The sequence below is a fragment of the Aquila chrysaetos genome, chromosome 5 (genome assembly GCF_900496995.4).
Source record: "Aquila chrysaetos chrysaetos chromosome 5, bAquChr1.4, whole genome shotgun sequence".
Lineage (NCBI taxonomy): Eukaryota > Metazoa > Chordata > Aves > Accipitriformes > Accipitridae > Aquila > Aquila chrysaetos.
Genome location: NC_044008.1, coordinates 15,991,936 through 16,014,163, shown reverse-complemented (window position 1 = coordinate 16,014,163; position 22,228 = coordinate 15,991,936). Strand labels below are relative to the sequence as shown.

Below are 22,228 nucleotides of genomic sequence, written 5' to 3'. Positions count from 1 at the left end.
TTTAAGAAAGATGTTAATTTACTCCTGTAAGTTTTTAATATTTGGGAACTGTGATGAATATTGGTTTGTGTTTTATCAAAATACTAAGCACTACTAGTCAGTATTCAGGAAACAACAGTTGTAATTTGTTGAAAACTTAAATAACTCTGTCTAGTTACTTTCTAGTAGTAAGTGTTCATAATTGTTTGTTTTATACGAGTTCTCATCCATATCTACTGCAAGTTCGAATTATGTGTACCTGTTGTTTCCACAGTGTGCCTTATTAATTGAGTATTATAACAGTGTAAATAATCTGACTAAAACAGAGAGACTTACTCTGAAGTGGTTGTAGATTGGCTGACTGTAATATTTGTCCTTGGGGTTAAACATTGTTGTATAAAAACTATTTCAACTGCTGCAGTTTTTGAAGTAACATTAAATATGTGTTATGTATCTGTACACAAGTATTACTAAACTTGCAATGGTAAGCTGTCTGAACACCTGCCATAGGTACTATGGTAGCTATCTTTCACTGCTGCCTTCTTCCCATATCATATTTAGCAATAAACTTCTTTTTTTTTTTTTCTGTTCTAAGCAAAAATTTAGAGTGTACAACTGCTAAGCCAGATCCTGTGTTGACTGCAATTAAAGTGAGGAAGGACTTGGTTACTGTCATGTCAGTGAGGTCTTTCGCTGCTAGTACACAGAGCAGACAGATTTGTTGATATTAATATTGCTGTGCACGGTTTCTCATAAGAATCAACACACATCAATCTGGAGGGAAAAGTTGCATTCATGGTGCTTTTGCTTACGGATTTAGATGCAATACAATTTACTGCCTTGTGCAAGACTTAGTGTCCTCCAGAATAATGTAGCATATGTCTGTGTAGCACAACGCACTGTTCTGTAGGGCTAGGCAAACTGATTTGATTAATAGAAATTACATGGCCATGCTAGCATGATGCTTTGCCTGCAGTAATTAGTCCTGCTGAGAATGACTGAATTGTATCACTGGCTCAGAGCCATCTGCATTATTTTTGAATGCCACTGCTTCAGGTGGTACATCTGCATCCATAGCAAGTGCAAATATCTTGCTAAAATGTGTTTCTTCTGTCCCTGGTGGTGTTAGCAGTGACACTGCCAGACCTTCACTGAAATTGGGCTAAAATATACTATGCCTTTCTGTAGTTGAGTGTAATCTCCATCTTCAATTTCATGTTGTTCCCTTCAGTTGAGTTGTTTTTTTATTTTGTTTTGTATTATTTTTCCTGAGGCTCTGTTACCATAAGATGGAAGATTTTGCAAAAAGTTGTTGTGCAAAGTTTTATTTGTAGTATTCTAGGCCAAAAACCCCTCTCTTTTGGGAGCAGGTCAAGCAGATGTACAAATAATTTAAGAGCCTTAATATTTGTAGCTTTAAAACAGAGTCTTGAACTGTTTGGAAACTGAGAACTCATTTTTATAGAAAAGCTTAATTATTCCAAAATCAGACTTAAAAAAATTTTTATAATAATGAGAAATTCTTCACAAATATGAAGCCAGTGTCACCTGTGAAATACATATAGAATACACTGTATGAACTGCTTTTTTTCAGCATCTCTGGTAAAAACTGAAAATTATGGCCTATTGCTCTTGTTACATTGTGATTAACTGCATATGGTTAGTAGTGCATTTAATCACAAAATAATTGTATAATATATAATAAACAAACATATATATACCAGATACTATGTTTCTCATGGATAATACTGGTCATTTTGTGACAATGAGATATATTGCAAAATAATTATTCTTTATTTTTAATGTGATGATGTTGATAGAACCATTCAGCTTGCATTCATACCATGGAGGCAATTGAATTTGTTATTTCATACATTGATAAAGAAAAAGCATATTTGTAATGCTTCAATTTACTATGTTTAGAAAGATTCTGCTTTTATTAGTTGATCTGTCTTTTCAAGGAAAGTAATGCTATGAAAGCTATGGATGGTTAGTGCTAACAAAAAATCCTCTTGATTACTAAGAATATCTTGTTATTTTCTTAGTATTGTTCTTGGCTTTATGTTGCCAAAGTCACTACTTGATTTATTGTAAATTAATGTAAAAGGAAGGGCTACTCGAGCTTCTGCTGAGTCATGTTATTTCATGAATTATGATGTACAGCCAAATATTTTGTGTAGTGAGGGTAGAAGCTAGTCCTTGTGCTCTTCTGTAGTTGCTGTACCACCCACTTATTTCTTTCTCTGTTTCAATTATGCATACAACAATCTTGTTCTAGGCCATCTTATTTTATTTTATGCTATCTTTACCTTTTATGCAGAGTTAAGGAGCTTCTGTGTATGTTAATTTATTTCTTGTTGGCTTTTGAAATAAAGAAAAATCTTGATAGTATGTAACAAGTTCATTAATTTGAACTATTCACTATAAGTTAATTAATGTGCATGTAACAAAACGACTTGCAAAACTTAATACAATTTTTCATTAGTAAGAGGCTAACATTGTAAGACCTCTTTATCCTCTTTGAGCAAGGCAGACAGAACATACAGATTTTACCATCAGATTGCGTTTTGCTGTGATTAGGACTCCTAGCCTGGAAAACTTACCTTAGACAAAGTATTTTATATAAATAGTTGGTATGTTTTGATTAATCTCTGGCATGCATTCTTTTTCTAACCATTTTCGATAGAAGACACTAAATAATTACATGCCCATGAGAGAAAAGACTAAGTTTGAATTGATACGAGAAAAAAATAGCCTGTTGGAATTTTGTTTTTCAACATAACCTTTAAATTAGTAGGGCTTGAATTTACATTTCCTCAGGTTTTTAAAAGTTTGGTTTCTGTTAATGTAGTTTCATTGTAGTTTCATTGCTGTGTCACTGTTTTCCAAAGTCATAACTATTCTGATCTTTTGAAATTTAATTTTCTTTATGCATACAGTTCTAGAAGATTAATCCAGGTATGATTGTAATGGTGGGTTTTCTTGCTATCAAGTTTCCTTTCAACGACCATAAACATGTTTCAAATTTGCCATATTGAGTGAATTATGAAACTATTTTTTCATATTGGCATTAAGCTGATTTCTGTTTTTGATGAGATTAGTCTTTTAGCTATAACTACTTGAAGAATTTGATTTTGCTGTATTATTAAGCATTTGGTAATTTTAGTCTCAAGTATATAGACCTTGTCAGAGGGCTGTATATGAGGTATTTGAAAATGGATTTAGTACTCCACTTTCTATCTTGAGGTGTTAATCTGTTCCTGAGAGGTATGTTATTGATGTCCCATTAGCAAGGCTGTGTCAGAAGTTAATTACAGTGTGTTCAAGTTGCCTTTGCTGTAGCATGTGGAGTATTTCTACAGTTTTTATTCTGATTCCAGGCCCATCAAGGACTATTTTCTGTCTTTTGCTCTTTCTTGCTCCCAGTTACAGATGTTCACACCTTTTGTTCCTTACATTTCTGGAAAGCCTTGCTCTTTCAACCTTCTTGTCATCAGTTACTCTGAATTGGATTGCTACTATTTCATTATTAATACCAATTATGATTATTATTGTCCTGATCTAATGCATAGAAGTTTTGATTGTAGACCTGTATTACACTAAGCTAGGCTTCAGCAGGTACTGAGTAAAATCTGGGGCCAGACAGCTCCTGATGTATTTGCTTCTTAACCGTTCAGAGGACTCCAGTAGGAAAGAAATGATAGTGGACAAGAACTAATGAAGGGGTGGGGAGATGTGGTGGACTACCAAAAAGTATTTTGTGCCGGGAGAGGAATTATTGTCAGGACAGCAGAGTAGCTGCACCAGTCATGAAGCTGATAAGTTAACATGCATGCATTTGAACTCTCTTGTGTACTGTCATGTGCGTGAGGCATGAATAGTGTTTGCCCTGGTAGCAGATTCAGTTCTGTGTTTGAGATTAAGCCAGTATTTCTTATTTCTTAAAAACACTGAAACTACAGTATTTTCCGTCTGCTTTGGGGTAATGTATCAGATGGTCTGGGGCTTTGAGAGCCAGAGGATATATCTGGGGTTTGTAGTCCCACCTGGGTGAGGCTGAAACAGAGGGGCTTGGGAATTTTGAAAGAGGAAGTGTTTGGAAATGAAGAACAGAAAGAGTGATGGAAGAAGGCAGTTGTGGAGGAAGGTCTTGGTAATTACACTATCCTGTCTTTTCTCATTAATGGTCTTAAATGTAAAGGCCAGGTCTCATAAGGTAGGTTTTTTCCAGTTTTTGTTTGTTTGTTTTGCAATTAGTGAATTTAAATGTGTGACTCTAAAATCTGAAAACTATACTTACATTCTGTTTCTCTAATTAAAGAATTCCCCTTCTGCTCTCTTCTCAAAGTGTCCCTGTAGAGCAGAGGAATTACACCAAACCTGTTTCTGTTTTGCTGTTAAGGAATACTTGTTTCCCACCAGAAGGACAGCAAGGGTGTTTGGACCTTGTTTTTGCTTTACCCCTTGCTAATTTTAAGTGTTTGAACAATAAGTATTTTTGTGTTTGTTAGCTAGGGTGTGTCATGACAGCGGAGATATGAAAGGATTTGGAAGAACCAGTAACATACATAGATAATTTTGTAGTTGTGAATGCTTGTGTTTACCCAAATACAGGATAAACACAACTTCAGAGGTTTTTTTTTTTTTTTAACTTTTAATTTTTAATTACTTTGAAACAGTTATGATTGTGTAACCAGTACAGATCTTAGGGCATCTTTGGGTTTTGAGACAAAGTATTTTGTTACTGGGTAGTCATACTTTTTTATAGAACTACATAATTAAAAGTAGAAATGAAAGATACGGGTTTCTGCTTCTAGGTGACATACAAAATTATCAAGACCCAAAGGTATCTGCAAGCTCTGTCTGCCTTTGAATCTAGTAATTTTTTGTGCACTGACTTTAAAAGTCTGTATTAGTTAAAAAAAAAATAAATTGTGCACACCAAAGATGAGAAAGAATTGCTTTTGGCTGAGAGAGAAGGGCAGACAGACAGAGGTTAGCTGTGAATCTCTGAAAAATTATCTTTTTGCATCTTGTAAATTATCAATACATTGTAGAGAGTAAAAATAGCTGGCAAGAGTTTGAAAAGAATTTGTAGTGTCTTTTACATATTACATAAACAAAGAAAAAGGCATCTACTCACAGGTGCCTGTGTATGTTCATGAAGAGAAAGGCAAGTTGGATTACATAATTTAAAATAAGTGAACGCAGGGATATCAGCAAAGCAGAGAGATATCATCTCTAAATTGAGTGGTGGTGTATTCTCACTGTATTTCAATAGGTATAAAAGTTTAAGTAAACAGTTAAAGCTAGGACTCAGAGTACCTATTATAAACAAACAAGTCAGTGACACTAACAACTAGCATGGAATAATTCTGTTCTGTAGAGTTTGACAACATTTACAGCTAGAATGATGCATCTGAAAGAGCCTGGATCTAGTTGTCTGTCCTGCTCTGTGTGGAGGTTCTACAAGGAAATGCAATTTTATGTTTCAGGCAGGTCTGCATATGCACTGTCTGAAGTTCTGGTAGGAATTGGCATTTATAACTTTCTCTGTTCCTCTCTTCCTTTCCTGAGGATTTACGTACTTGGAAATTCAATAGAAAGCTGCAGTCTGGTTCTCCCAGAACCAGAGTAATGATCTCTAAGGTGATCAGGCTCAGTGGTTTGAGTTCAATAGATAATCACTTCCCTGTGGGAAAGTGTGAAGAAATGTCACACATTTTTTCTAGGGGAGTTGTCTGAGGGTAGCTGGGAGAATGTGTGCTTCCTTTTGTTTATCTATGGCCAATGGTGAAATCAGTTGTTTAGTGGTCAAAGAAAGAACACTGAGAAGCAGTTCATAATATCGATCTTTTTCTTTCTGCTGGGACTGAAGCGTTTATTAGTGCATAACCCAGTGGTTGTACTGAAGAAGAACATGGTTAGTTCAGAAATAACACTTCAGTATCGTGTGTCTGAGAAAACAGCTTTTTTTTTTTTTTTTCTTTTTGAACAATCAGATTCAGAAATAGTCAGAGTGAGGGAGAATAGAAAAGGATGAAATGGACAGGTAACTTCTGGTCACCAAGGAAAAGAAGTGAGCAGTTGATTAGAATGCTTACTAGAAGATCAAATAATGATGGTAGCAAATCGTATCTGGAAAATTTCATTGGGGGTAACAGAATGAGAAGTTACAGTCGAAGTATCTGCAAATGCATGTAGATCAGAGAGCCAGCTAACAAAATCCAGAAGTTGTTACTTTCACAACCCACTGAATTAAACCAGAAAAGTGGAAGCATTGCTATCTAAGCATGTTTCTGAGATGTGTGGAAGAATGGTGTTGGGAGCCTAGACTATTTATCCTCTATGGCCAGTGGTAAAAAACCCACCAATTTCTAACACAGGAATCATCAACAAGGAGAAACATTATTCTGAATTCTCTTATAATGAATAAACTTACTGGATTTAAAAATCACTTGTTGCCAGAGTGGCAAGTCATGATGCATAGAGCAAACTGAGAATAAACCCAGTGTTTAATGTTCCATTTTTGAAAAGTTAATTTTTCAATGCAGAGGATCTTCTATTCAGTAGTTTGGACAAATGTATTTAGACAAACTTGAAAGTTGAAAGTTTACTGAGAAGACTATATTAGATAGTGAAATACTGGCTTTTTGGCAATCAAGAAAGAGGGTAGTCCTGGCTAAAGGCCCATTCTAATGTAGTGACAAAGCAAAGACAACCACCATAATTGGAAAACAATGTGTAAACACAACTGAATGCCTTACACATATAGATATGATGAATTTAAAATATTGCAGAAAAATCCATGGCTGGCAGGAACCAGAAAGACACCTATCATGAAATAATCTTATTAATATACAGGTTTCCAGATTGTTCATAAAGACTTAGAATAGGACGGTTTTTCAGTAAATGCTCTTGCTTTATTTTTGGAGGCAGGGTAATCTGTTCTTCCATAAAGTAAGGATACCATGTAATCTAACAATAACTAAGGAGGATGTTACACAAATGTACTAACTTCCCAGAGCCATTAATTTGTAACTTCTTACTGAATTGGGAAGGGGAAAGTCCAACATGCGTTGTTCCAACATTCAGAAGGAGAAACAGGGTATTTCTGTTGAAATCAAAGTCAGTTAGACACAAAGCTGCTGTAGAAAAATAGTAGAGAAGTTTAATTCATTTGAAAGAAGAATTCAGGGCTGTAAAGCTGAATTAATGATAGTCAATTACATTTTAATGGAAATTAAGTGTTGTCAAACAAATTTGTGTGTTTTGATTACTTAGTTGATTAAAGAAATTGTGTAGATGCATTATAGATTTATTTTATGTGCATAATCTGCAATTTAGATGACTTAAATCTCCCTTAAGGTATTGCTCCCCTAAGTAAGTATTTAAATAAGCCATCTTCTCACCTCACAGTTGCTGTACATTCTTGGTAGATACTTTTGTTACTAGTGGAGCTGGTAGAGAGGAACAGAGGTAAGTAAGGTAGTGGTAGTTTTCTATGGGTCTATACCTCAGATGAAGGCAGACTACTGGGGGAGAAGCAGCTGTGAATGGGCAGAGCACCTTCAATATTCAACACGTACATATAACATGCTTTCTAAATAAAAAAAAAAAAAGAAAAAAGTACGATCTCTGTTTTTACAAATATGAAAATATGGTACTAAACTTCCGTAAAGCCTTGGAATTGGACTGTATCCATGCTGCGATTGCTTTACCAATGTTGTGTCTGTTCTAGCATTCATGCAGCTATGTCACGCAAATCTGTACTTGTGCAATTGGTATAGGGAATTGTACCGTACAGATAAAAACATAGTTTTGTGGATACCTGTGAATAAATGCAATTATACATGTCGCAGTAGGATATTAAATGGGCTCTTTTTCTTGAAGATTAAGACTGTAGAGGTGCATTCATGGGGAGAAAATAAAGGGTCGCAGAAGAGCTCTTTAATTGGTGGAGAAAGAAATGACAAGAGCTAAGGACTGGAAAATGAGGCCTGGTAAATTCAGAAGTATAAAATAATTGAAAAATGAGATTGTGTACACAATTCTGTTGTAATTCCTCAAGTAAATACTGGTTGTTCAAATCTTAAACATAGTAACCAATTTTATTCTGTTCGTTTCCTATTAAAGCATGAGCCAGTTCACGTTAAAGAAAATCTAACCAAATAGCTATGAAAAGACAACTGAAGTATAATCTTTGTTCAGGTCCTGGATGGGAGCCAGTATTCCTGTAACTGTCATTTCTGCCTTGCCTTAAAGATCAGTGAAGGTGTTGCTGTATGTAATACAAAGTAGTGAGTAGTGTAGAGTAAGATTTAATTCTTGCACATGGGAAACAGCTTTAAAAATAGGCTGTTTTCACAGGAGTATTTTTTCCTCTTTGTCTCCCAACTCATGCATACAATTTTCAAATATTAGTTTCATCAAGAATTTTATGGACTCTTCTCAGTTATGGTTTGAAAAGTAAAGTAGTCCAGTTTTTTTATTTGTTTACCATTCAGGTCCAACCTTCCATTGCTCACAGGCACCAAATCCCTCTTCAGCTGAAGAACAGTGTGGTCTCAGATCTCTTTTCATGTCATTTCAAGGAAAGATGTGAAGACCCAACTTCATTAAAAGAAAGAACATCCTATTATTTTGAAAACATACTGTTCCTGTGGCAGATTGTCTACAATTCCAAAGAGATCTGCACCCCTCCAATTTTTAGGTGACCTAACTTGCAAACTAAAGATGTAGTAGAAACTTGAGATTTTTAACTGAAGCAAAATTGGGGCATAACAAAGTCTCAGTGACTGAATTAAAAATTACCCACTTTTATTCTACTTTATTTAAACTGCTTCTGCAATCTGCACTCTAAGATGTACAACTGAGGCAAGATTTTTCAGAAGCTTCTGAATACATTAATCTTTTTAAAGATGTCTTTAACTTGTCTTCATATGCACTTTTTTGTGCTTTATCCATGTTTGATACAACTGCAGATGAGCTGTGTAGCTCCATTTTATATTTATGGGCATATAATCTTGTAGGATCAAAATTATTAAACTTATATGTTTGTTCCCATTTAAACGTAGAAAACAAAGTGATTCACTCAATTTGGAAATTTCTTATGATTTGATGTTTGCTTGTAACTATTCAGAAGATGAATTTATAATTCAAGTAACACTCTTGGTTTTATTACATGCAAATATACTCCTAGAAAGTCCGTTGTATCTGAAAAAAAATCTCTCGTGAAATACCTTACTGACTGCCGTAGCAACAAATACATATGCTAAATCTTCTTATTTTAGCTATATTGTACTCCATATATGTGCAGGTGTGTGGTATTTTGGCAAAACACAAAAAATTAGTTTTCCATGAGAGTTCTTTTTGGGTTAGGTATTTAGTCTGTGGAAGCCACTGTTGTTGTTATTGAACCACATAACTTTGTTAAAACCTTTGCTTTGCCCACAAATTCTTTTCGCATCTTTTATTTTGTTCGTTTTCATTCATTGATAGGTCTCACTTACTAGCTATTAGAGCTGTTAGCAGGAATCTTCCTCATTATTGTTAAGGTGTTTTACAGCAGCAGTGCTCAGATTCACCTGTTGTTTTGTGATGATACATACATTGCAAATAGTGTTCCTTTCCCATTTTCTTTTTCCTTATGCATGTTTTCAACACACTGCTAAATGCAACCTAGTGCCCAAAGCATCACTGATATTTGTAATAATATACTAATGTGGGAAGCTGTCCTTTTTTTTTCTACTTCTCACTTCTTCCCTCTCTGTTTATTTGTGACAGGGGTTTATGAGAAATATCTTGAAATAAAATTTGGAAGAAAATCATGATACAGAGTAGCAATAAGTTGTCATCAGTTATTGTGCTTTTCCCCCCCCTACTAATTGAGTTTAAATTGAGTTTAATTTGAAGTATAATCTCACAACAGATTGTGAGAGATCCTAGTACTAGTTGAAAGTAAAGCTGTGCTAATATTGCTCTGTTAATAACAGTCTGACATAGCCAGAGTGACAGATTTTACAGCAATAATGTTGTTTCAGCAGTGACATTGATTTGTTTATCAGATATGGTATCAAGTTAAACTGTTGCCAAGATAGGGTAGGAAGTTGGAGATCATAGCAGGGTAACAGAAACCAAAAGTGTATTTCCAAAAACCCAGCTTGGAAAGGAAACAAGGGTGTGCTGTTTGCCAACAGCTTTGTGCCGTCAGCCTGCCCGCCTGCTTGCCTGGCTGCGCAGTGTCAAGAATCAGAATGAGGATATAGAAATGCTTATATTCAAGGGATATAATTCATTCAAACTATAAAAAATAAATTATGTTTCAATAATTTCAGGTTCCGTACGTACCACAGAACTTCCACTGTAAATCTTAAGGTTTTTTCATTTCAACTGAATTTCTTTTCATTGTGTGAGAATTTCTTTGTAAAATAGGAAAACAGCTGATACAGAAATCTATAAAGTAAATGCACAGGAAGATACTTCTTCCATTCTGGCTCAATTTATAATAATCACTGAAGTGTAATTTTAGCAAAGAACATAAAGATGTCTAATGATATTTCTCCTTCAATTTATTACTCTACAAAAATAATTAAATTGAGATAAAAAAGCAGTAATTGAAGACATACTGTGGTAGTGAAACACACTCGAAGCATCAAGACAAACTGAAGTTATCTGACCAATACTGATTTGAGGTAAAATTCAATAGCATTTTTTAAAATTATCACTGGGAACAGACATCTAATAACATTTTCTTTTCAGGTCTGTTCTTGGAATGCATGTACTCTGTATGTACTTTGTACTTGGTAAAATGTGTAGTTTGTCTCTAGGAAAAGAGGTGGTAGAATCATGCATGTTCTTGGTTTGTCTGTTACTCTGTGTATAATTTGTTAAATTAAAAGCCTTTTCTGGAGCTGCTGTTCCTGTTGTTCTCCCCTCTCCTCCCAGCAATTCTGGCAAAACCACTTATCACACCCGATGATTCAAAGATAAGTTCTTCTTGTATTTTTGTTTATTAGAATCTAAAAAAATAAGGTTAGCATTCTTTCCATGGCAGGTGCATGTTGCCCTCCACCTTTCTGTGGTCCTGATGGCCATAGCGGCCTTACAGTGGTTTCTTCCAACTTCTGCCTTTTTCTCTTGACCTATACTCTCCACCTACTTCACATCCTTCTTCTTTAACACTCATTGGTTATGAGTCAATTTTGATTTTCCTATTAGTTATTATGTCAGGGGTTTCTTCCTCCTTTTTTCCTTCCTCCTTTTTTCCTTCCTCCTTTTTTCCTTCCTCCTGTTTTCCTTCCTCCTGTTTTCCTTCCTCCTGTTTTCCTTCCTCCTGTTTTCCTTCCTCCTTTTTTCCTTCCCCCCCCAGCAAAACAAAGCCCAAGCCCTGTGATTAATTTTGCTTCTTGAATTACACAAGTGTTCTATGAAGTAGAAAAAGGAGAAGGTAATTACAGAGTCAGATTCTTCTCTCTTGTTGATGTAAGACAAATAAATTCAGTGATATTACAGCAGAATGTGTGAAGTGGGAGTGGAATTTGGCTGTTATAAAGCTGGAAGGTTTTAAGACAGAAGCTGATTGTCCTTAGCTATATGTTGGAGATACTTTGTTTGAACAATGGGGGAGGGAAGGGTAAGTTAGTGTATTCTATATTTTTTAATACTACATTGAAACTTTGCTAAAGAATGCTGTATTCTCTCCTTTTAAGGGAGTTTAATGGCAATTAGTAACTAAAACACTTTCTTCAGAGGAAACAAACATGTCTAAAATGTTCAGCTATCAAAGAATTCTGATGACTAGCACATACATTGATGTTGAAAAAGAGAATTCTGATGACTAGCACATACACTGATGTTGAAAAAGAACTATTAAGCGCATTGCAATATGATATACGTAACAGTTAACAGAGCAGAAAAATTCTTCCTTGTGCCCAGGTAAATGATACAGCTTGTTGAATGTATTATTTCATTTAAAAAGAAGAAAAAAAAAAAAAGGTGGTGCGGAAAGAGAAGGCATTTAAGTGCATGCATGGTGGGGCATAGTGCCTGTCTGTCCAGTTCAAAAACACTCCCACCAAAAATGCCTCCATATAAATGTAAAGTAGATGCTAATGTTGAACTCCACTTCTGGTGCGTATGGATGTATAATGATTATGTAGATGTGTGTATTTATGTAACAATGAAGGAAGAGAGATGTGTTGATCTAATGTGTATCTGGATGCATACATTTTTTATCTAATATATTTAGAAATCACTAAATTAATTCCTATTCCCCTGGTACTAGTGAAGTAAACAGAACTGACCATGTAGCAGAGCCTATATTGTTGCCAACTTAAAACGAGGTATTTGTGATGTATTTACATTTCTGTTTCTCTGGTTTGTGATGTGCTATTCTGTTAAGGTGTGCATCTTGAATATTCCAATAGATACTGGCACTGTATGCAGCTTTTTGTATTTTTAGTGTGGGCTAACCTCATTTTACAACATAAAATTAAATGGAAATGCATTTGAAGTTAAAAGACAACATAGTCAGATACCAGCTAATACTTAAGGGACAGAGGACGAGTGGAAACGTGGTGGTTGCTTGCGTTTCTGAGATGTATTTGCTGGAATTAATATTTTTAGAGTCCTGTACAATTCTGCTTGCCTTAGGCTGAGTGGTGTGAAATGTAATTGAACTAATGACTCACTGTGGTGAGATCATTTTTAAGAATGTAGTGGGCTTCTGATTGTACAATACTATGGCATATATTTGCCCTTTTTTCTCCAGTGATGCTGCCTATTTTTGCATTCTGTTTTAGTCTGTCTGTCAAGCACCCACGGCACACCTTCATATCTCTCCTAAAATCCTCTTCTGTATCTGTAGGATATACAGTGTTCCTTCACTAGTTACTCTTTATTTTGTCTTGTTTGTGTTAAATCTGTCGTCGTTGTGGTACAGATCATGTATGATTCTGTTTTATGACGACTCCTGCATGTATGTAGCATTGCAGATATTCTTATGTGTATTACTCCCTGCTCTATGCAGGATTTTCTTCTGCAGACCTCAAAGTATACTCCAACATGGAGTAAGTCCTTTTTTTTTTCTTTATTTGATAAAGATGAAGAATAGTAAATGTAAAAATGAACTTGCTTATATTCTTAAAGGCAATCAATGACTGTGATTGACATAGCCTTTAAAACCTGACTTAATCTCTCTGACTAATTCCTAGGCTGCATTTTCTTTGTTGCAAAGTACTGCTTCATTGAATCTGACTTTCTAATGAATGAGCTTTTAACACTAAACATGTAGTTCTTGAGGATTTATTTAATTTTAAAAAGTAAAGTCATGTTGTCAAGAAACCTTTCAAGTCTGAAACCTTTTCTTAAATGCTTACTTTAGATAAAGACATGATGTAAGTTTATTAATGTGTTGTGGTTGTTATGATTTCCTTTTTTTTTTTCTTTTTAAATAAATGAATAGTATTTTTAATTGATTTAAGAATGCTTTATTGGAAGACAAGTAATCAGTGAAATCAAATTATGCCATTAACCCTAGAGATCCCATTTTTTCCTCCTTCTAGTATTCACAATACAGAGGATAGCTAGGCCTAGAAAGAAAGAAGTGTTACAAAAAAGAAAAAAATAATCATTCCTGCTTAGGTTTTCTGGGCACATTTCTTTTCAGAAGAGCTTATTCCTGAAAGAATGTTTTTGAAGTGATAAATTTGGAGCATATGGGTTTAAAAAAAAAAAAAAAAATCTTCATGCATAAAAGCATTAAATTTACTCCCCCCCCCGCAACCTCTCAAATAATATGAAGGATTTCACTTCATGTAGGAAACTAGGGATATCTTGGATGAAATCAACACTGTAAGTGGGTACAGTTGAATGCAGGTGTCATTGGGCTAGCTTTTAGAAAAAAGCCAGTGAAATTATGTTTGAATATATGTTACACAGTCATTTTAGATAACGAATTATTATCAGTTAGATAATAAAACTTCTAGGTAGAATTTGGATGATTGTAAGTGGTTGGTCTTTGTGGAATATGGAGCTGTAGTATTGTTCTTTTGAGTCATCTGTTCTGGTAAGCGAAGGCATAAGCCTAAGTAAACTAAGGTACATTACAAGTACTGCTTTTTTGTTTTGTTTTGTTTTAACCACAAAAACAGCTTTGGCAATGCACTTATGATTAATAATTTAATGATGTAATGGAAAATAGCTTTTTGCTCCCTTAAAACCACACTTTTTTTTTAATATGCAACTTCAGAAAAGTGCGCCAGAAATCCTCATTTTTTTATGTAGTACTTGAGTCAAACTAGCTCTCATATTCAAGGATATGGTCTGCTTTTTTTTTTTAATAGAAGCTAATACTTATTAAGAATCAGCCTTTTAATTATACTGGTAGCTGGTGACACACTGAGCAGTTTATGTAACAAGACAAGTGAAATCATGCTAATTGATTTTGCAGGCTTTTGTTTTGTTTCCCCCTCCCCCCATAACTGGTAACTGAGTCAATGAATGTAGCCACTATTTTTTGAAATTAGGAATTTTTTAAGCATGGGATAGTGCAAACCACTCAACAAACTTTTGTTTGGATGAATATCTTAATTCTTGCTTAGAGTGCTATGGATGATGATGACTTCTTAAGGCTTCTTGATTCTTCGCTGCAGGTATAAGATGAAATAGAAAAATAGGATATAGAATGATGGTATACCATGGCCGTCCAGGAAATGCAGAAATAGGAAAGCTAGCAGTATCGGTGATTGGTTTGTGACAAAGCAGTTGCATGGCTAGAACTGAACATCATCGAAGGAGAAGTGAAGTCAAAATAATACAAAAGTTATTGAGGACAAGAAAATTATCTTCTACTTTAGCTGTGGCACTTGACAGCCATATCTGTCTATGCAGATAGATGGTATGAATGAAAAACCTCTGTACAAAAGGTCCCCATGTCACACTAGAGGTCTAGCTAAACCCCTTCAGTGTGAAAATCTAAGCCTTGCACAGGAATGGCTTTGTTGTTTGGTTCTCTTTTAGCATCAAGACTAATAACTTTCTTGTCTGTGGTTTTTGCCTTCATTTAGTCTGTCTTTTCCCCTTACCCCCTCCACCCCTCCTGTGTAATTATTCAAAGTTGTGTATTTTCTACATAGAAACTGTGGATCTGAGATTGTATACGCAAGAATACTTACTTTTCTTAAAAGTACTGTCAGTTTTTGGACCAACATAAACTCCCCCCCCCCCCCCCATTAAATAATTCTGAACCATTAATTGAAGGGCATCACATAAAAGGCTTTGTCTACACATGCATGGTAATTGCATGCTAAAGAAGTTTGAAATAAGTAGCTATCTAAATATGAAGTCAAAATGTGTCCAAGTTGTAGCTGTATAGCATTCAGAATGTCTCTGATCAATACTGTTTATGAATTAAATTTAAAAATACCATATCATGCAAAATGTTGAATTTGTGCTTTAGAAAAGTACTCCCGAGTGGAATTTTTGTTTAAAAACTCATTTATCTTTACAGAGAAACTGAGCCATACAAATATTTTTAAAAGTTTGCACTTCTTTAAGGCTATTTATTTTTCTAAAAAAGAGGACTTGAATATTTTTGACAAATATACACATGGTGTTATGCTAACAAACGGCCATGCAACATATATCTTACATAATGAAGAAACCGAATATACAAGACCTACTCTATTTAACATATATATTGAAAATTTACAGTCTCGCCAATAGTTAAAAAAAGTTTTTCTTATTTGGCAGTATTTTTCTACAATTTGTTCAAATATTCCGCTTGATGTGTTTTGGTGAATACTGAAATCTAGTCAGTGACAACCTGAGGTACTAAACATTTCTGCCTTACTTCGTTGTCTTCAAAGGTAATCTTTTTGTTCCTTTTAGGCTCTATCCATGAGTTGTGTATTACAGCGTTATTTGGCATGGGATCTGCTTCCACTATAGAAACAACTCGCTTTTTCATCTTACTTTTCAGAACTTTCTGAAACTTTTGCCTTGTGAATGCATAAAGTAGAGGGTGAAATATAGTTGTTCCATATGCCATTACTAGAAAACATAATCGCAACTTTACCAAAAGGTCACTTGGGCCCAAACATAAGATGGTGGTGTTTAAAACAGAGATGGGTGTCCAGCAGAGAAGGAATGTTGAGATAATCAAGAGGGACATTCTGAAGACTCTCTTTTGCCGTTCTCGTCGCTCCCGGTGTCGTTTTACAGCTCGGCGTAGAGCAATTATGACAGACACAGAAGTCCTTACGCCAAAGACGACATTTCTTCCTCCACTGCTGTGGGACACATCTGTAGTCTCATGCTGAGTGGTCAAAGAAATAGTTTTTTTCTTTCTAGCCTTCTTCTTTTGTCCCGTTGTAAATCTTGTACCAATCCGAATATTTAGAGCCTGAAGTATTTTGGTGTATGTAATAAGCATTACTATAACAGTGAAGAAAAAGATTGGAATCTGAACGAGAAGGTGGTAGTACATTCCTAGCTCAGTGTGGTACTCGTTTGTACTCACGCACAAAAGTGTCTTGTTTTCCCAAGTAGTTGCGCTTTGAAGACTGAAAAAGTTGACTTCAATGAAAGGAATCAGGAAGGAAAAAAGTGAAATGATCCATATCGATGTCATTAATATCACAGCCCTTCCCATGGTCAGAATTCGATTGGCAGGTTTTACGGAGATGTCGTATCGGTCCAGTGTGATAGCAAAGACGTTGATTGCAGTTGAAACGCTTGCAAAAGAGACACAAGCCTCATGGAAACAGCAGATGAGAGCAGTGTTACTCTCCAGTGAAAGCAGAAGGATAACTATAGTTAGAGGAATACATCCCACACAAATTATTACATCAAGTACATGAAGGTTCATTGTAATTATGTTACTGACAGAATTGATTAAGTTGGATTTCATACAGTAAAGTACCAGCACGGTGAGGTTGCTGCCAAGTCCCAAAACAATTTCTAACATCAAAAATCCAGTGAGAGAAACTTGAAAGCTTAATGGATATGACAGTGGTTGGTACATGTTGGTGTCGATGTCATCAATGGCATCTCGAACTGTAATGTTAGATTCAGACTGCATGTTGACTTCCAGAATGGGGGAGAAACACATTCTTTTGTTGCAGTTGTTTTTCCTCCTGAAAGGTGAAATAAAATATGGAACTATTTGATTTCTTTTTTTACCACTTATTGTAGATAAATGCTGGGGAAGGAGGAGGGAGGAAAAGCATCTATTCTTATCAAACTCTTGATTTACTGTATGTTTAGAGCTTTAGTTGGCATGGACTCAAAAGCCTGAGGATCTAGAATAAGGTCTTTCCTTTTTAAAGGAAAGCAGGATTTGTTTAAAAAAAAAAAAAAAGAGTGAAAAGCTTCCACTTAGAGAGACAAGGCTTTATTTATAGTGATGTGTTTTTTACAAAGGGCCCATTTGTTGAATAAACTATACTTGTGCATTGCCTTTGTATTGCGTTGAGGGTCACTTTAGAAGAGTGTTGTTAAGTATTAACAAATTAGTACTTGAGATCATTTAAAAAAGGCTCCTGTGGAAAAAGAGAGTGATAGGAACATGGAACACAGTTACTTATGTATCATAAAAAGAACATTTAAATTATTTATGGCAATTTAGCAGCATCTTATAAAGAGTTTGCAATAGTGTTGTGGGCTGAAACTTAAAGTTCTGTAATTCAGCAGATTTTTACAGAACTTGAAGACTTCTATTCACTTTTATCTTGTGTGCATCTACATATATGAAACTTTCCACTACAACAATTTTATATAAGTATATATAATTTCAAATGCAAAACTTATGTGGGTTTGGGGGAATGGAGTTTATTATAAAAATACTACATTTCCTATTTCTGATTTGAATATTCAGTTTCTTCAAGAAATCATTGCCTACATGGAATGGAATGGAAGAGTATTTAATTTTATTCCAGAATAGATTTAATGGAATAATTTTAGAAAATAATAGCTTAAAAAGAAAACTGTCTCTTTCAGGGGTTTGTTTTGCTTTTTTTTTTTTTTTTTTTTTTAAATGCAAACTGCAGTTAAATCCAACAGATTTATATACATAGCATGTTTGTGTAGGAATAAGTGAGGTTCAAAACCAGCAACATTTATTACATCTAGGAGATTTTTTATTTTGTGGCTCATCTGCTTTGTTTTACACATGCCGATAAGTTGTAAATGTAGCATCTGCATGTAATACCTGATGTTTGTATTATTTACATTGTCAGCCAGCTCTTCAGTTTGTAATGAAATGAATAAATAGAAGAGAGGTTATTCAATTTCTTATTATGACACTTGAGGGTTGGGGATTTTTTTTAGGTAGCTTTAAATTTAAGAGGGGACATACTTGGCAAAAAAATAAATTTAATACCAGACCTTTGTTCCATTCTGAATACATTAAAAATGGATAGCACTAAGGTGAACAAAAATGAGCTCTTTTTTAATGAAAGTATGAATTAAGCACACTTGGGATACAATATGCAAATGGATTTCATCTGCAGTTCTGAAAAGCCTCAATTGCACAATACTATTAATTGCAAATTGTATGATGAAAATTCTTGGTATGCTTCAACAGTTATTTCACATGTGCCTCTTAAATACAAAAGATGTAAATTAGAAGGTATTAGTCTCAGGTGTGAAATGAAACAAGAAATATTTCAAAAGCTTTGTTTAATTTCTGATTTAGGCAACCTCTATTAGGTTTATATTAACCCTCAGGAATATGATTTCCACTGTGTACGCTGTCCTGGCTGTGAATGGATTTCAAGAAACCATTCCAAATCCATTACTGGATAAATGGAGTTCTTTCATATTAGCAAAAGCCAGGAGGAAATCAAAAGCAGATCTGCTAAAACAAATGACAATCTTAACTCTAACATTATGCCAACCGATTTTTGTGAAAACAGAAAACTTCAGATGTGCTAAGTCTTATGAATAGTCTAAAACATCACCTCCTTGTTGCATTGATTAGGTTTCAGTTAAATAAAAGCAGAAGTGTCAAGGCAGGGAGCTAATTTACCCAATGCATCGCCTTTCTGGACAGTGCCTGTTCCCTTGCAAATGCTGAGCAGAGGTGGGGTGCATGCAACTGCTGACCTACCTGTTCTCTGTGCCTCAAGGGCCTTTCAGATCATTGCAGCAGCTTGTCATAAATTGATACATGGTGTCACTGACAGATATTTGACATGCACTGTAACCTGGAAACCAAGTGGTAGCTGGGCTCTTATTTCGTTCCTTGCAGGTTTTTTTTTTCTCTTTTTTTTGTTCCAGCACTTCAGCAGCAAAAAATTCTGATTAAACATGGGGACTTCTTAATTGCCTGAGATACTTCTACAGACCAGTGCATATTCTGCTTGTCTGTTCTGAGTTTCAAGCCAGCAATAAGAAATAAACCTTCTTTTAAGTGATGTTAATTTCTTTCCCCTGTTGCATTTTGTAGTAGCCTGTTTTTATTTTCCAGGTTTAAAAAAAAATAATTTCTGATCTCTGTGTTCAGAGTGTATGTAGACATCCTTTAGTTTATGGTTGCGTATTTCTTTCTGTAATATTCCTGCTCATTACTTTTGAGTGATGGCTTAGTCAAAGAAGTTGCTATACATCATAAAATCCAGTTCATGTGCTTTGAGAGTAATCGTGAGTTACCTAATTTGGTTTATTTTCATTTAAGGAGAATACATAACAGACCATAAAATTGAGAGAAAAATTATCCATTAGTCATTATGACAAATAAGTTATTTAATAAGTAGTATAGAAAAAGCTTGGTTAAACCCTTATTCAGCTTGCTGGTGAAGTATGCATATTCTCCTTTTGGGAATTCATGTTTCATTGTTTCTTCATGCATCAGTAGTTTCCACAATTCTGGGTTTAAATTATAAATCCCTCTTTAAGAAATGCTCACCATTTTAAGAATCAATCATTGCACTCTTCTTTTAATGAAAATCTGAGCAGATGTGTTAGTCTTCCATGTATATTGTTGAAGTGTCATGCACGTAAATGGTAATACAAGTGTGTTCCATGTTTTGTTTCTAATTCCTTTATGTCTTAAGAATACATTTTAGTGATGCATCCTGCTGCTTGTAGGTCATACAGCTAGAAAGATACCCGGTCAACTGCATTCTTCATATTGTCAGTTGTAAAACTGAATTAGTTGCTGCATGCCCTTGTGAAGGGGAGGAAAAAAAAGGTTAAAAGTAGGGCTTATAATTTCAAAATAAAGTAGTGCAAGAATATATTTTCTAATATCACTTATTTAATGAATAAAAGATCTCTAAAATTGGATTTTACAGATTACATAGAAAATCAGTTAGCGTTCACTGTTTGCTAGTAAAATCATGTCATTCTTCTGTCAACTTAACATGAATTTAGATTTTTGGACAAGTTTCCTGTTCTTCAAATAGTGCAGGTTACAAAAAACCCTGACTAGAAGCAGTAACTGTTGGATGTAGAGTGTCTGTGACTAGAGCTAGGAAATGTAGTTTTACAGCTCTTGTGAGCAGGTAGTTTATACATACAACTCTCTTGTCTTCTAATGAGAAATTGAGCAGAGTCAATGAGCTTTATAGGAAATATGTTTTTGTTTAATTTGCACACTGTTGTAATTTTCTTTCTTGAAATAAATATTTAGCAAATCTGTGCTTTTAATAAACGGCTTGAAGGTACAAGGTAATGAAAGAAATAAGTTTAAAAAAAAACAACAAGAAAGGGGGATATCTTGAGCAATCAGAGATTAGTAATATTAGCTGACCTTCATAAAGCAATAAGTATACACTAATTACAGACTATCTGATCCTTCAAAGAGTAACTGAATAAATCTATAACATATTTAATTGCCAATATTTGGAAATACTGCTGAGGGAGGAAAAAAATATTCCCGGTTGCATTTTATGTTTCCCCCCCCCCCCCCAATACTGTATTAGCTTAAACTGTACTGTCTTTATGTTGTATGACCAAAACAGGTTCTTAATATTCTACAAGACTTTCATACAAAAAACATTTTTCTACAATTGTGTTTTTAATGGGAGGGGGAAATAGCATTTGAATATTTCCTGGTCTCAAATATAACAAGATACTAGCGCTTAATGTAAGTTGAATCTGATCTCTTCCGTTTTTTCTCCAATTTTTTTTTTGTTAAATGTTGCTTATTCTGCATACCATAATAAGGAACAGATCTTACCTCCACTAAAGATTTGATAAATTCTCGATGCAGGTGAAGCAGTTCCAGGTTGGAGGGATTCATTTTGTTCACTTGTTAGCAGAGTAGAAGGGAAAGAGGGTAATAAGCATATCTTCAAAAAATGACCTTAATGAAAATTTGTGCCTGTACTGTGCCATTGTTTCAGCATACTGCTAATGTATACAACTGCTTTAGTTCTGGTTTACAGGCTGCTGCAGTCTCCCACTCTTCCTACTGTAGAATCAATAAGCATCTGAAAATACATAATGAAAGTAATTTAACATACTGAAGGCTTCTTGTCTCCAGAGACACCACTGAGATTCAAGCTTTCTAAAAAAGAAAAGCAGTGCTTCTGAGAGGAAAGCTTGCGATGGGCAGCTTTTGCAGAATGACAGCCTACCTTGTCGCTTCTCCTCACTGCAGAGAGATGCAGTGCATTTACTAATTTTGATTGGTCAGTGATGTTGGGCTTAAATTGTGCTTCATATATGGGATTGATGCCCTCCCTCCACCCGATTTATATAAGGATTCTTTTGTAAAAGGACTAAATTTACAAGTGATTTATGAATTCTGGAATATATTAAGGGTATGCCAGTTTTATTTTTACCTTTTCACTCTCTACTTTTGTGTACACTGGAAACCACATGACACTGAAAAAAAAAAAGGGGGGATTAAACGTTTATTACTTAAAAAGCTTCCAACAATCTATATTTGAATTTGCCTACTTTCCATTTGTGATTTTTTTTTTTTTTTTTTTTTTTTTTTTGTCCTAAGAACATCTCTGAAATAAAACTGCCTCTTTGAGCCATGCTGAATTTCACCTGATATGTTTATATGCAGTTGAACATTTAGGTCTTATCTTGAATAAATTATATTAAGGACAAGTTGGTACCCACATGTATATTAGGAAAATTACTGTTAGGAGTCACAGAGATTATTCAGACCCTTAAAATGGGTTGATAATGCAGTTTAATGCATGAATCAGAAAAGAATAATTTTTATAATCTGTCACCATGTATAATGTATGTATAGTAGTATAGGTTGTTAATTTTGTTGAAATATTAA

General features: G+C 34.7%; 2 protein-coding genes across 5 annotated transcripts in view; one reads left to right on the top strand and one right to left on the bottom strand.

Moving 5' to 3' along the window:
* Positions 1–22,228, top strand: part of COG5 (component of oligomeric golgi complex 5) — a 194,139-nt gene that overhangs the window by 18,942 nt on the left and 152,969 nt on the right. The window lies entirely within an intron of this gene.
* On the bottom strand, positions 15,510–21,629 carry GPR22 (G protein-coupled receptor 22). Of its 4 annotated transcripts, XM_030014844.2 has the most exons (4): positions 21,564–21,629; positions 21,164–21,416; positions 19,091–20,149; positions 15,510–17,117 (listed from the first exon to the last, which is right to left on the bottom strand). In XM_030014844.2, exon 4 carries the CDS (start codon positions 17,090–17,092, stop codon positions 15,791–15,793), a length of 1,302 nt encoding a protein of 433 aa, XP_029870704.1. In that variant the 5' UTR covers positions 17,093–17,117; positions 19,091–20,149; positions 21,164–21,416; positions 21,564–21,629; the 3' UTR covers positions 15,510–15,790. The 4 variants fall into 4 exon arrangements, with proteins under 4 accessions (XP_029870704.1, XP_029870706.1, XP_029870703.1 ...); XM_030014846.2 differs by lacking the exon at positions 19,091–20,149; XM_030014843.1 differs by lacking the exon at positions 21,564–21,629 and having other exon boundaries at positions 21,164–21,555.